At 41.3% G+C, this 13317-nt stretch overlaps 1 protein-coding gene and 1 pseudogene across 4 annotated transcripts in view; both read right to left on the reverse strand.

The window, feature by feature from the left end:
- The window catches only part of ANK3 (ankyrin 3), a 677213-nt gene that overhangs the window by 201690 nt on the left and 462206 nt on the right, over positions 1-13317 (reverse strand). For all 4 annotated transcript variants that reach the window (XM_029244863.1, XM_029244862.1, XM_029244864.1 and 1 more), the window contains 3 exons: positions 10763-10861; positions 5634-5819; positions 3656-3754 (listed from right to left, as the gene is read on the reverse strand). In XM_029244863.1, the coding sequence (XP_029100696.1) occupies positions 3656-3754; positions 5634-5819; positions 10763-10861 (384 nt within the window). The remainder of the gene's footprint in view (positions 1-3655; positions 3755-5633; positions 5820-10762; positions 10862-13317) is intronic.
- On the reverse strand, positions 643-2280 carry LOC114908686 (annotated as a pseudogene).

Raw genomic sequence — 13317 nt, forward strand, 5'->3', positions numbered from 1 at the left:
CTTCCCAAGCTCCAAAGGGGAACAACAGTCCTCCCCACCGCTTCCCTGCCCTCCCCCTGCCCTCCCCCAGCACACTCACCCATGCCTCAGGCCCCGCCAGAGAACTAGCGTGCCCTCCCTCTAGGAGGCGTTACCCCTGGGCCCAAAAGCTGGGGTTGGCAGCCCTCTGGCCTCTCAGGAGATGATGGCGGCCAGAGCCACTTGCATAGACTGAGAAAAGAAAATAAGGAAGGAGATACCAAGTAGGGCTCCCTGAAAAACCCCAGCTTACTCCTGTACAAAAAACGTGGCTCCTGCATAGAAAAACCTGCTCCACGAATAGTGCAAATACCCAAAGGAAAGGAAAAAAAAAACAGCAAGGCTGGGCTGGTAGGAATAGCAAAGAACTTTGGTTTGGAAAGGCTACAGGAAGAGTGTGAGCTGTGCCCCTTTTCCTCGCCCAGCTGCCCAGAGCCAGCGCTGACTCTCGCTCCAAGGGGGTCTGTAAACAAGCAAAGCCAGGGGCCTTTGCGATGTCGAAGCACAGCCTCCAGGTCCTACTTGGGCCTGCCTGCAGGGGGCAAAGGAGGCCTCTGCTGTGAATCCAATTAAAGCCAACGTGTAAGCAGTAAGGCTTTGGGGACTAAGCAACACGGAATCCTCTCACTACACTTATGAAACTAAAGCTGGGGAGCAGAAGGTGACAGGAGACACCCCTCACCCCCTCCTTGTCCTACATGTCTGTGCCCCAGAGGGTGGTCCCCTTCCAGGCTGAGGAGGGGGGTGCTCCAGGGCTGGGAAGAAAGGAAGGGATCCCCGAGCCTGCGGTCAGGCAGATTCCCGGCACCTGTTCCAGTTCCTGCCTTTGCTGCTGCACCTTGGCAAAGACGCACCTCCCCACTGCTTCCTGGGCCCAGGGCTGGTGGTAGAAAGCAGCTCGTCTCTCCTCCTCAGGATTCCCGATCACATCAGTGATGATCTTGGGAACGGAGCCACGCCTGGATGAAGTCCTGGGGGTCAGTGCTAAAATTGAGCATGAGATCCCTCTGGGTCTTCAGCTGGTTGATGGACTCAGTGGTCTCATGGAGTTTGATATCAAGGGCGGCGATCTGCTGATTGGTGGTAGAGGCCGGAAAATTGCTCATCTGGGCCTTGAGTGGGTCATCCACCTCCACATCAATATCATGACAGCCTGTCTTCTTCTGGTCGTTAGGGTCCACGCTAATGACATGGTTGATGACAATGGGGTCTGGATGCTGCAACAACCCGGCCAGCTTCATGGGAATCTCAGAGAAACGGAGTCGGCCACAGCTGAAGATCCGGCAGAAGTACCGGTTGCAGTTGACGTACTCCCGCTCGTGGCCGTCCTGCAGCTGGCTGTGTTTGACGTAGAGCCACAGGGCGTGCATGGTGGCAGCCCTCGTGTGTGTGTGCACCCCCAGCAGCCTCGCCAGCTGGGGGTCCGACTTGTACTGGGGAGGCTGATGATCCAGCATGAGCAGGCGGGTGCACCTGACGTTGAGGTCTCGGGCCGTTTCACCTGGAGGGCATCTGTCTCCTGGGTGGTGGGCATCCAGTGCCACTCCAGCAGGTGGTTCAGGCCCGTACAGTTCCTTTGTCCAGCTCAATGACGAGGCTCTTAAAGACTGAAGAAAACTTCCTCTTCTGTTTCCTAGGATCACCCAGCAGTTTTCCCTCTACTCGGAGTTCCCAGGAAGCCACCTGGTCCCCTGCGGGGTTTCCCCCCGGGGGTCCCTGCGGTTCCTGCACTATCACCCTCTGCCTTGCTGGGACTGAACGTACTAGAAATATCGATCCGCAGCTTTTGTTTTTGCGTCAGAGGCTCTCTGATGGCCTCCTGGATCTCCATCCGCTTTCGAGCAACGGGCTGGTCCAGCTTCCGCTCAAAAGCCAAGAGATCCATGTACGCCTGAGGCTCTGGGACAAGCTCCCGAATTCGCTGAGGTAGAACTTTATCTGCCACCTTCCTCCTCTTTAACCCCTGGCGCTGGGCGGGCATCGGGGGCCGGGCCTGGGGCACGAGCAGGCGTTTTCGGAATGGGTCCATCACGGTGGGTGGCATGCCAGGTCGAAGTGGAGCAGCTGTGCCAAATGGGGAGCCTGCAGGGGTTCCCACCTGCAAGCCAGCCATGGGCATCCGGCTGCCTGATGACCCGCCAGGCCTCTGGTAGTGCGTCGCAGGGCCCCGGGGCCCCCCAGGCCTCTAGCCGGCCCGGGCCCCCTGAGCGCCGGTCTGGGCAGCACGCCGGGTCCTGATGGCAGAGGGCCGCGGCCAGACATCGCTCTGTCCCTGGAAATAGCTTTTATATTAGCCCATTCTGAGTTCGTATTAATTTTTATAGAACTAATGAATTATAAGAAGGAAAAGAAAAATGAACCCTTAACATCAGCGGAGGGAGGCGGAAGACTGGAGGGGTGAAGAGCTTTGGGGCTGAAATTCTGCCATTTCTCATTTGCTAGCTCTGTGATCTGGACCAGCTATTTCTTATCTCTAGGCCTTGGTTTCCCCTTCTGTAACACAAGGATAAGTAACACTTTTCTTGATATAAGAATAAATGAGGTAAAAACGCTCAGCTTGGCATCTGCTTCAAAGATGGTATTACTTTTACTACTGCTACAACTACTGCTGGTACTAGCATTACGATTGTTCTCTCCATCGGGTCTATTGCCACTTCTCCCCTAACAAGTGAGGTTTTTAGCAAAAATAATGCTTCAAACGCTACGTGCAAAATCACAGCGCTGCTGGTGCTGGTGTGTCAGGCGCCGCGCTAGGTGCTCTGGGTACGCTCACTCCTATTTCTCAGTGACCCAGTGCAGGAGTGCTGTTATTATTTTTTTTTATCACCATTTATTATTTAATTTCATAATCCATATTAACTTCATCTTACCAGTGAGGAAACTGATGGACACAGAAAGAAAAGTTAAATCCAAAACTGGAACCCAGGGAGTCTGAATCCTGAGTCCCCACATCCAGCCACTTCTCTGTTCTGCTTCCCACCTTGTTGCTACTTCTGATGATGCTGTTGCTGACGATCAGGCCTAGAGCCAGACCAGCTTTTACATTCAGGGCCATATTACTCGGGATGTCTGAGCGGCTGTCCAGGAGTACACACGACACAGTAATTCCTTTCCCTGTGATTATGAGCTTACTCAGGTTACAGAATCATGTTACTCATTCTGAAAGTTTATAGGGGACAGAAGATAAGGGCGAAAGGTGGCCTCTATTATTTGGGTTCTAAAGTCTGGGCCTTATCCAGACATTCCAAACTCATTCCCACCTGGAAGATCGAGACCCTGATTTCTAGAGCACTGTTAGTGCCATCCGACCCATTTCTACAGTCTCAGAAATTTCAACTTGGGGGACAGTGTGTAGTGTCCAGTCATCATTATTTAAATCACATTTTCTATATATTCACTTAGATATTTATCACCCACCCCTACTCCCGACCCCGATCTTAGTTTTCTTTTCCTCCTAGGAAATAGGCACACCTGTATGCAAGCAAGAAAACGCGCTAGGATAAGTAGACATCACACCTTCCACTGACTGGGAGGACCCTTGGAGGTCAACTGTCTTGACCTCCTCCTCATGTTGGGGAAGGAGGGTTAAGAATCGTTTCAAATGCTTGAAGCGCACATCAGACCGCAGCACTCTTACCCGCGCGGTGAAGTCCACGGCTGCCGCTCGGTTTAACAGCAATGTGGCTACGTTGATATTTCCATAGTGAGCAGCTATGTGGAGCGGAGTGAAGCCACTCTGGAAAGAAAACAGAGCAGACGTTCAGCTGATTCCTGCCGGCCCCTTGCCTGACATGTTGATACCATAACCCTGCCCAGATAAAAACGGGGAAGCAAAATACGCTGAGGTCCACATTCCATTCTGTACTAGGTTTCTTTCCATTAGTGCCAATTGCTCATAGGATTTCAAAGAGATGCCAAACTCACAGGCAGAGGAATAGCCAGGGAGGAACCAAGGGTGGAGACTGAGCCATTTTAGTAATCCAGGAACAGAACTACACAGAAGCCAATGTTTCCAAAAGTTAAAATAGGGATGACAAGAAATATCTTGACAGCTCAAAGAAAGTTCGATTAGTACCACTGTTTTATCATTCATAGGATCGTCCATTGAAACTCTGTCAAAATTTAACTTGTTTTATATATTCAATGTAGAGTCAAATGAACGAACAGTAAAAGCCAATCTTAATGATGAAAGCAATTTGGGGGGAAGAGGTACTATTACACATTGGTCTTGAATCGTGGTGAATGCATTTCATGAAGAAATCGACAAGCTGGTCTCTTTAGTAGCAAATGCCTACTCGATAACACATTTTTCTGGATCATTCATACCAAGGTCATTTTACTTCCCTAAAAAAAGTGCTAAAACATGCAGCGATTCACTTAGTCCCCAAAGATTTAAACCTTATAGGAACTAGATGCATTTCTAAATTGTTAGCAAGCTTCTCAGCCATGCTAGCGATCTGACTGACTCTTGTCAAGGGTGGGTCATATGTGTGCCCTTCTGAGGTAACTTTCATCTTGCTGACACCACTGAGGGTAAGTGTCATGCAGAACTCTAGAGAACCAATCCTAGATGAGTAGAATGACAGGGTTGTCTGCAGCTTTAGGTACAGCTGATAAGTTTCTCAAGTGTCAAAACGCTTCGTGTCACAGAACGCTATTGAAATACCCTTAAGTTTCAAGGCTTCCTCATACTTCCTTTCAAACACCAGGTTCAGCTGCAGAAAGCCCTGGTAATCAGACTACTATCTTCCCTGGCACATGCTACTTTGAGGGCGGGGGTATAAAGCAGGTATCTAGCCTACAGAAGGCAATGCAAAGAAGAAGGGAAAGAAATGAGGTAGCAGCTCTAAGAAATGGGAAAATGATGATGCAGATATAGATCATATGTACACGTATATATATATATATATACCTCTGTTGTTCTATTCACCACCATCTAGGTTAACACATTTGGAAGCAAGGAGGAGGAAAAAATGAACGGTTAGTTTGCTGTCGGTGATAATGGATGGCAGAAAGCTCATGACAGCTAAGTGACGAGGGTGAAAGCTCTGATGGAAGCACGATAGGCACAGAAAGAAAGCTAGACTGAATGAAGGGCTACGTGACGGCCTATTCCAAATGCCACATTTCCTCCACCGAGACTTGCAAGTGTCCAGACAATGGGAGTTGTTGGCTGGGACCCTGGCTGCTGGCATGGTTTCCACAGCTGATCAATACTCAGTGCATTGCCTACTGTCTGAGATAGCAACCAAAGGTTGATTTTGTGCACACCGTGGCTAGCATTTTGTAATTTTTCACCTTGATGTTTGAGCTGACGTGTTAACTACATTAAAAATATATGTTCAAAGGAAGGACACTGTTGGGTACATATCGATTGATTTCTTTTGAGGTGGCCTCCACGTTAGCACACATAGGGCAGCACCCACAGTTCCCTCCCAGCTTTAGATGCCAAGGGCGGGGGATGTGCCTTCGGCTGGATGACTTGGGCGCTTGATTTTATTCCTTTCAGTGCAGTTAAGTGTTTGGCATAAGCTCCAAAGGGAGCCCAGGCATTCTTCACATTTGGGTGCCTAACACAGGATGCTGCACGAGGGGCTCGTTTCCCAGGTGCTCACCTTCGACTCTACATCTGCATTGTTGTCGTTCTGCAGCAGCAGGGCGGCAGCTTTCGTGTCATCTTTCCTGGCAGCGATGTGAAGAGCTGGAAGACGCACTTTTCCTTTCGTGTCGTTTTCTAGCAGGAGTGACACTACTTGATCGTGACCTTGTTGCAAAGCTACTGCCAACGGTGTGAAGCCATCCTGCGAACAGATGGATGGGTCAAGACTGGTCTCTATGGAAATTTTCTTCTCCATTAACAAATAAGAAGGTGACCGAGTGACCAAATGTCAATTTTTGTTCGGGGTTATTAAAGCTGACATACTCAAGTAGACATATATGTGGAAAGAAATTTAAAACTACACATATACCAAAGCAGGAAATAATTTAAAAATTTGTAATAAGTTTATGGGTTTCTTTCTGTGGAAAAAGTGGGTAAATTTCGAAAGTCGTACCTAAACAAGAAAAAGACGGCAGAATTTCAGTATCCATAAAATAATCTCAGCGAAAACAATTACCTCTCGGGTTAAATCCAGGCAAATTTTTCAAAGGAGTTCATTTAAGTAAGCTGTAAACATTTCCACTGATAATTTAAAACTGTTTTATCCAGTACCTAGCATATCCTATCTGCTTCATCGCTGTACCTTGTGGCCTAGCGTATATCTGGTGCTCAATTAGTATATGTGAATTAATGAGCTACACTCACTGCTGTTTTAAGAAAGATATACATGAAAGACTCATGGTTTCTGTGACCAATGAAGGAAAGGATCATACAAAATGTGACTAAAGGCAATTCAGACATACACACACATCTATACATTGAGTCTTCCCACTGTATGGCCCCGGGACTTGACAAAGAGAAGACAGCTACAGATTTCACTGTGGTTAATTAATTTGTGGATGGTCTGCTGACTGTAGAACACATAGTACAGAGCAGAACATCCCAGCACTGGCTCCCAAATTTTAATTCTGCAGTGCTTTCATTATCACACACTCAAAAGAACATTTCAAAATTATTTTTACTAGACAGTTGGCAAGTAAGTTACTTATTATTTTATTCGGGTCACGGTATTTTAGATTTGTAGTCCCTGTGGCACAAATCGAGGGCTGCTCTGATGGAGGAGTGCTTATAAGGGAGAAAGAAAAATCAGAGTTACTTGCATACTCATGTCTTGTTGGTTTTCCTAAAAGACCACTTTCACCATTGTATTCCTTGCTGGAAAACACCTACCACTCCTACCACTTATTTGGCTGAATGCAAATCAGCACACTTATATTCAAGGATGTGTAAAATATTGGCCCCAAGCGCCTAAGTGACAGTATTGCCCAGGCTCTTCTTGTACAAATCATCTCCATTCTCCTTACTAACTGTGGACGTGTGGACCATCTCCACCCTGGCTTCTAATCTCAGGCTATTTGCTGCACCCTGAAATGTCCTCCTTGTTCTACATACACAAATTCTGTCTATGCTCCAAGCCTCAAGATCTGGCTGAAGTTCCACTTGCCGCTTTCAACTTTTCCAAGAAGACCCAAATAAGGAAGAGGATGAGCATTAACGCAGCCGGAAGGACATTCCCTGCAACCATATGTAAGATAATGGAGAAAGGCTGCATACAACCTGGACGTCATCAAAATGATATCACAGGTTACACTGAGGGACATAAAGTTTAGAGTGTAATTTAATGTTATGGGAAAAGGAATCTACATAACCATGTAAATATATGATCTCATTTTCATTAAGATAAATGTGTGCGTTGTGAACATGGACAAAAAAATCTGGATGAATAAACAGAATGTTATCTCTAGGGAAAATTAACCATGGCTTTTTCTTCTTTTTGCTTTTTATTGTACTTTCTCATTTATTTAATATGTTACTTTTGAAAAAAAAAGAGAAAAATACATTTAAAAAAATGGAATGGTGAAAGGAAAATTGTGTATTAAGAGTTAACGTTGCATCTCACTTTTAAAACCTGAGCAAAACCTAAGGGGTAAAAATGACAACTCACTTCTGTTCTGCAGCAAAATGAAATGGCTACATTTCCACTGATAGGAATTTTTCAATCCACAGGGCCTATACATAAAGGAAACTACCTTGCACCAGAAAATCAACTGCAGCTGAGACATTAGCACTGACAAGAATGTGCTTCCTGCACAAACCAATTAAAGATACAAAGTACCAGCCCTAAGGTGTTAACAGCTAAAATTAGCAGCTCTAGATTTTGTTTCCAAACCAAGTTTAAACGGTTTGGTTTGCTCTGTACAGTTATTCTTAAGAGAAAAATACAAGCCGAAAGGAAACGTGATAGGAGCTCCTTGAGAAACTTCACTGCCTTGTGGACTGTCTGGCACATAATAGGTGCTCAATAATTACTTGTGCCATATAAGTGAACAAATAAATTTACCTCATGCTTCAAAATTTTGATTAGCGAAAGAAGGAAGATATCCATGGAAAAGAAGGAAGATATACATGGAAAAGATATAAATGTAGTACACAGTAATACAGGAAAGGTTTCGAAAACCACAACCATGCCAAAGACTCGATACATATATACAAGGTACATATGGAAGAAAAAAATGTATTGATGGACCTTGGCAATATCACATCATATAATAAATTAAAAATCCTATTAAAATTTTTCCATCTAAGGAATCCTTTCATTGCCCACTACTGTTCATTCTGTAAATAGAGACTTCTGTATAAATGATACCAATATTATTGCAAATCGTAGTTAGAACACTGTGTGAATGAAACATCTTATTTCTTGCTGTTCTTTTTAGTCTCTAGTACTAATAATCCAAAAGAAGAGATAAAAATTCAGTTAAAGCTTCAAATAGCTCTAGATAATCAGATAGATGTTGTTTACATAGTGATGTACTAGCACCCTCATGAAGACATGGATGTGATTTGTTCTTAGAACATTCATTCATTGATTTATTTTTTAAAGCTACCAAAACCGCCCCCCCAAAACCTCTTGAAATTAATATAAAGGAGTAAAAAAAAAAATCTATCTATCTGCATTATCTATCTATCTACATATCTCTATCTACATTTCTATCTATATATCTATCATCTACATATCTATCTATATATATATCATCTATATATCTATCTACCTACCTATCTGTCTACATATCTACCTATCTACCTATCTACATATCTATCTATCTACCTACCTACCTATCTTCTTGCTAAAAGATTGAATTAGTTGTTCAAGGATCTCAAATAATATTTCTTTTTACTTGGTTGTAGTGCCTCTTTTGGGGCCTTGAAAGCTTAAAAAAAATTGGAGAACTCAGTGAGTTACTGATAATTAGCTGACAAGTTAACTCCAATCTATTAGCAGTTAATTGGGTTTATATTCGCTTCTAAAGGAGAGATCCTTGATGCTCTGTCCATCGCAGCCTGAAAAAGAATACTACCTGTCCTTCACAGACGAAAACAGTACTAAGGAATTGCTGTCATCAGGACATTTATATTATTTCGTATTTCCATCCAAAAATGCGAATGGGTTTCCTCTTCTACAACAACCTCTGCTGCCCATTCTCCCTGCAAAGCATGATGAGACCTGCGCTTCTTCGTCCTTGAGGGACTCACTCAGGCTACTTCCTCCCAGTGTGAGGATGGGCCCTGCTCGACGTCTACAAATGTTGGTTCCTTTGTTATTTCTTACCGAGCTCTAAGGATATTATTGTTTAAAAATACATTCTCAAGATAAAAATCACTAAGAGAACTGAAGGGTATGAAGTGAAAAGTAAGGCTCCCTCCTAATTTTCAGAATAAACCATTGGTAACAATACACTACGGACATTTTCCTGTATCAGCACATAGAGTCTTGTCTCCTTGCTAATAGTGCAGAAGAGCATTTTACTGTCTAAGTAGAGCCGTATTTATCCAATGGCTTCCCTATTTGTCCTTCCTAGTTTTTAAAAAATTGTCATTAGTACTCATGTTGTTGAGCTTCTTATATAACAACTATTTTTTTTGCGTTATCTTCTAATATATGTGACAGAAATTCTTTGAAGTGGAATTGCTATGTAAAAAGGTGTATAAATACTAATTTTGATAGTTATTGCTTCTGCAAAAGTGTTGCAACCAATTGTCAACTTCACCAATAAGGTAGTTAAGTTCCAATTTTTTCTACCCCTTGAATTTCTTCCTCATCCCATGGGCAAAAGACTGGATCTCATTCTTTATCTGATTAATAAATTAATACTTCTTTGACTATGAGGGAGGGTGAGGTATTTTAAACATTTATAGTCATTTGTATTTCTTTTTGTGTGAACTGCCTCTTCATTTACTTAGTGGTTTCCCCTGAAGGCATAATCTCAAAAAACGGTGAGGTTATATGCAATCCCTGTATTGTCATCTTTCTTGTGCCATTCAGGAAATACTTCAGAATGAAAGTCAGAGGAGTGGTATTATGACAGGGATAACCCTACATCTGTTCTAATTCATTGTTTTGTTAAAAATAAAGAATACCCAAACGTTGGTCCTTTATTATTAGCAATAGATTTCTAGTGATACACTTTACAAGGGATTACAATCTTCCATCCAGATTAGTTTAAAAAATAAACTGTATTACCTAAAACAGTACCAGTGACTTAAATAACTTTTTATTTTTAAATAACTCCTCTATTCCTGACTGCAAACTTTTTTTTTAAATACCACTTTTATCTAGTATTTAAAAATGTGTACTAGTTTTGTTTAGAAGTGTGAGTTTAATTAGTTTACTTTAGAAATATAGAAATCCAATCATTATAATTATGCTAGCTTAAATTTGGAAAAAAACAGATTTAAAACTTATGTTTTATCACAAAAGTATTTCAAAACAGTGGCTGCCTTTGAGGGAAAATTGTAAGAAGCAGATAAGTATTCTCAAGCAAATATGTAAATAGTAAATAAACAGCTCAGTTATAGGGTAGAGCCAGGCATTTAAGAGCAGAGAGGGTATCTATGCAATGGAAGATTCTTGAAAGACTAGGAATAGAGTTTTCTAATATATTTCATAAAAACTTGCGAGCCCACACGTTAATATACAACTACAATGAAATACCAGTGGGACAAATTCTCAATTTACAGCTTCAGGTTTACAAAACGCCCTATAAACATGTGAACTTACCCATGGAAAGAACCAAAGTGTCTTACCTCCGTGGCCAGGCTCTGGCTTGCACCATTGTCAAGGAGAAACTTGACAACTTCCAGGTGGTTCTCCTGGGCCGCCATATATAATGGTGTGAAACCATTCTGCAAAATAAGAATTTAAATGTTTGTGGCTTTTTAAAGCAAATCTATCTTTCCACTGTACTGATGATATTATATATTCCAGGAAATCTCACATGTAATAATTTTAATAATACTTTAATATATTCATATTTATTAGAAAACCTAAGCACCATGATTTAAGCAGAATGTATAATTCACAATTATACTTCCTAATTCATAGTTTGAGTGTGGTTCATTGCTACTTGTCTAAGTATAATTCATACCAATATATCCACTTTAGATAAATATGCACCTTCATTTAACCATCAACTACTTACTGAGTGTTTACCATGAGTAAAGGATTTTACTAGACGCCATGAGAATATGCAGAAAAATACATTTGGTCATTGTCCCAATGAATCTTTTTTTATCCCAAGCAATAATTATGTACCTTAAATAAAATATGTAATACTTTTACATAAAATTAAACACCTGAAATAGCTCCTACTTTGGAAAGAATTTATATTAATTTCCTACAGCTTCAAACTTACCACAGACGGGGTGACTTAGAACAAAGGAAAGAACAGCAATTTGAAAAGGGTATACCTTCAACTTTAAAGTCGAATTCTATTAGTAGTCTACTCTTTATAAGTATCCTTCCTTGCATTTTTTGCAAAGACGTGCTCAGAATACATACACACACATTCATATATTATATATTCTATTGTGCATCTTTGTCTGAAATGTGCCCAACTGCCAAGGAACTTGGAAGCAAATGAATACATCCATCTTAAGCTTCTTAGTAAAAATACGTTGCATGTATGTTTGTTCTCTAAAACAATGTATTTCACATCTATGAAATACTTAATATTTAAAAAAACTTACTGTAAGATATATACACCAAAACAGGTATTTTTCAAACTATAATAAATTCTCTTTGAATAAGCTTTTCAGAATTCAGTCCTATTTAACTGAATGATCTGGAAATTTTGTTGTTTATATTATGCAATCTCCAAGAATAAATGTAAATACATTCTAAATTAAATGTTACCAAACATTACTCAAAACTTTGTGATTCAAAAGGTTTAGGTTAATTACTATAAGTATTAATTACTATATGATGAATAACATAATTCAGCCTCTGGTAACCTCACTTTTTTGGCTTATACCTCAGAATTAGGAAATAAGTTAAAAATATTCTTGATAAAAGTATTACACGTAACAAATCTACCATAGCATATATACTTTATTCATCAGAGAGTTCCTCTATTCTACTTATTCTATTTTACACATAAATGTAATAAACTAGGTTATGGGGTTGCCAAGCTCAAGATTAGAGACACCAAATCAGAGGCAGTGGAATATGACACAGTAGTCAAGCTTCTTCCTTTTAAATTATTTACCTAGTCACATCACTAAGCTCACTGCTGCTTTGTTCTGTTATGAAAGATTTTATCAATTTTAAACATGAAACCTGGAAAAACTGCAACCCAATGTGTGTGTGTGTGTGTGTGTGTGTGTGTGTGTGTGTGTGTCTGCGTGGGTTTCATCTCTGTCACTCTTCCCAGAGCTATGAAGGAACCTGAAAGCCGTTTAGGATACCCTTTATCGTACTGCTATTTTCTCATTTTCTTATCTGACCAAAATGAAAGATTGTTTAATCCTTGGCTGATTTAAATACCTCTTAACCAAAAAAAAGGAAAAATATTAAAAATATTAAAAAGAAAAGAAAGGCGAAAACCAGCGTGGATTTTTATCACTCTATGAACTGGGTATATATCTTTCCACATCACCCAAAATTTCCAGATGGAAGATTCAGATTTTAGGAGTAAAGTTCTTAAGGAAAAATTCCAAAATGGATGTCATTCTCTCGGACATAAATATCAAGTAGATAATATATGTCAGTGGATCCTCAACTTCAGGGCAGAGGTCTGCTGTAGTTCAAGTTACCTAAGAAATGCTGGTTCACAGCCCAGTGTACCTGCCCTGTTCTGGAGGAAACCTGCCAGAACCAAGCAAACATTTCATGACCCCTGAAGGAAACCCCAAACTAGGCACTGAGGTTTAGGAGATGCTGTTCTTACAGACCTAGAGCTTCCAAAGAGTGGTTCTTAAGAAATACAACTTTTAGATCACTCCGTGTGCCCTTTCCACAATGGCAGAGAATGAAATGTGTACAACTGGAATTTCTCAGAAATGATACGTAGACACGGGTCACAGCAAGATGGGGCTCCGTAGTGAATAGTTCCCACAATAGATTTTCTTCTTGTTTTTTGAGTGCTTGCCATTGTACCGCTATTACTCGAAAGCTGGTCATTTTCTGGATGGTCATTCTTTCATATTGTTTCATTTTTATATATTTTTATGGATATATAATTCACACACCAAAAAACTCACTCTTTCAAAGTGTAAAATTTAGTGTTTTTTTAAGTCTGTTCACAAAGTTGGGCAACCATCCCCACCATCTAACTCCAGAACATTCCATCACCTCATAAAGG

This window comes from Monodon monoceros, unplaced genomic scaffold (genome assembly GCF_005190385.1).
Source record: "Monodon monoceros isolate NGI ecotype Baffin Bay Population unplaced genomic scaffold, NGI_Narwhal_1 Super_Scaffold_4, whole genome shotgun sequence".
Taxonomy (NCBI): domain Eukaryota; kingdom Metazoa; phylum Chordata; class Mammalia; order Artiodactyla; family Monodontidae; genus Monodon; species Monodon monoceros.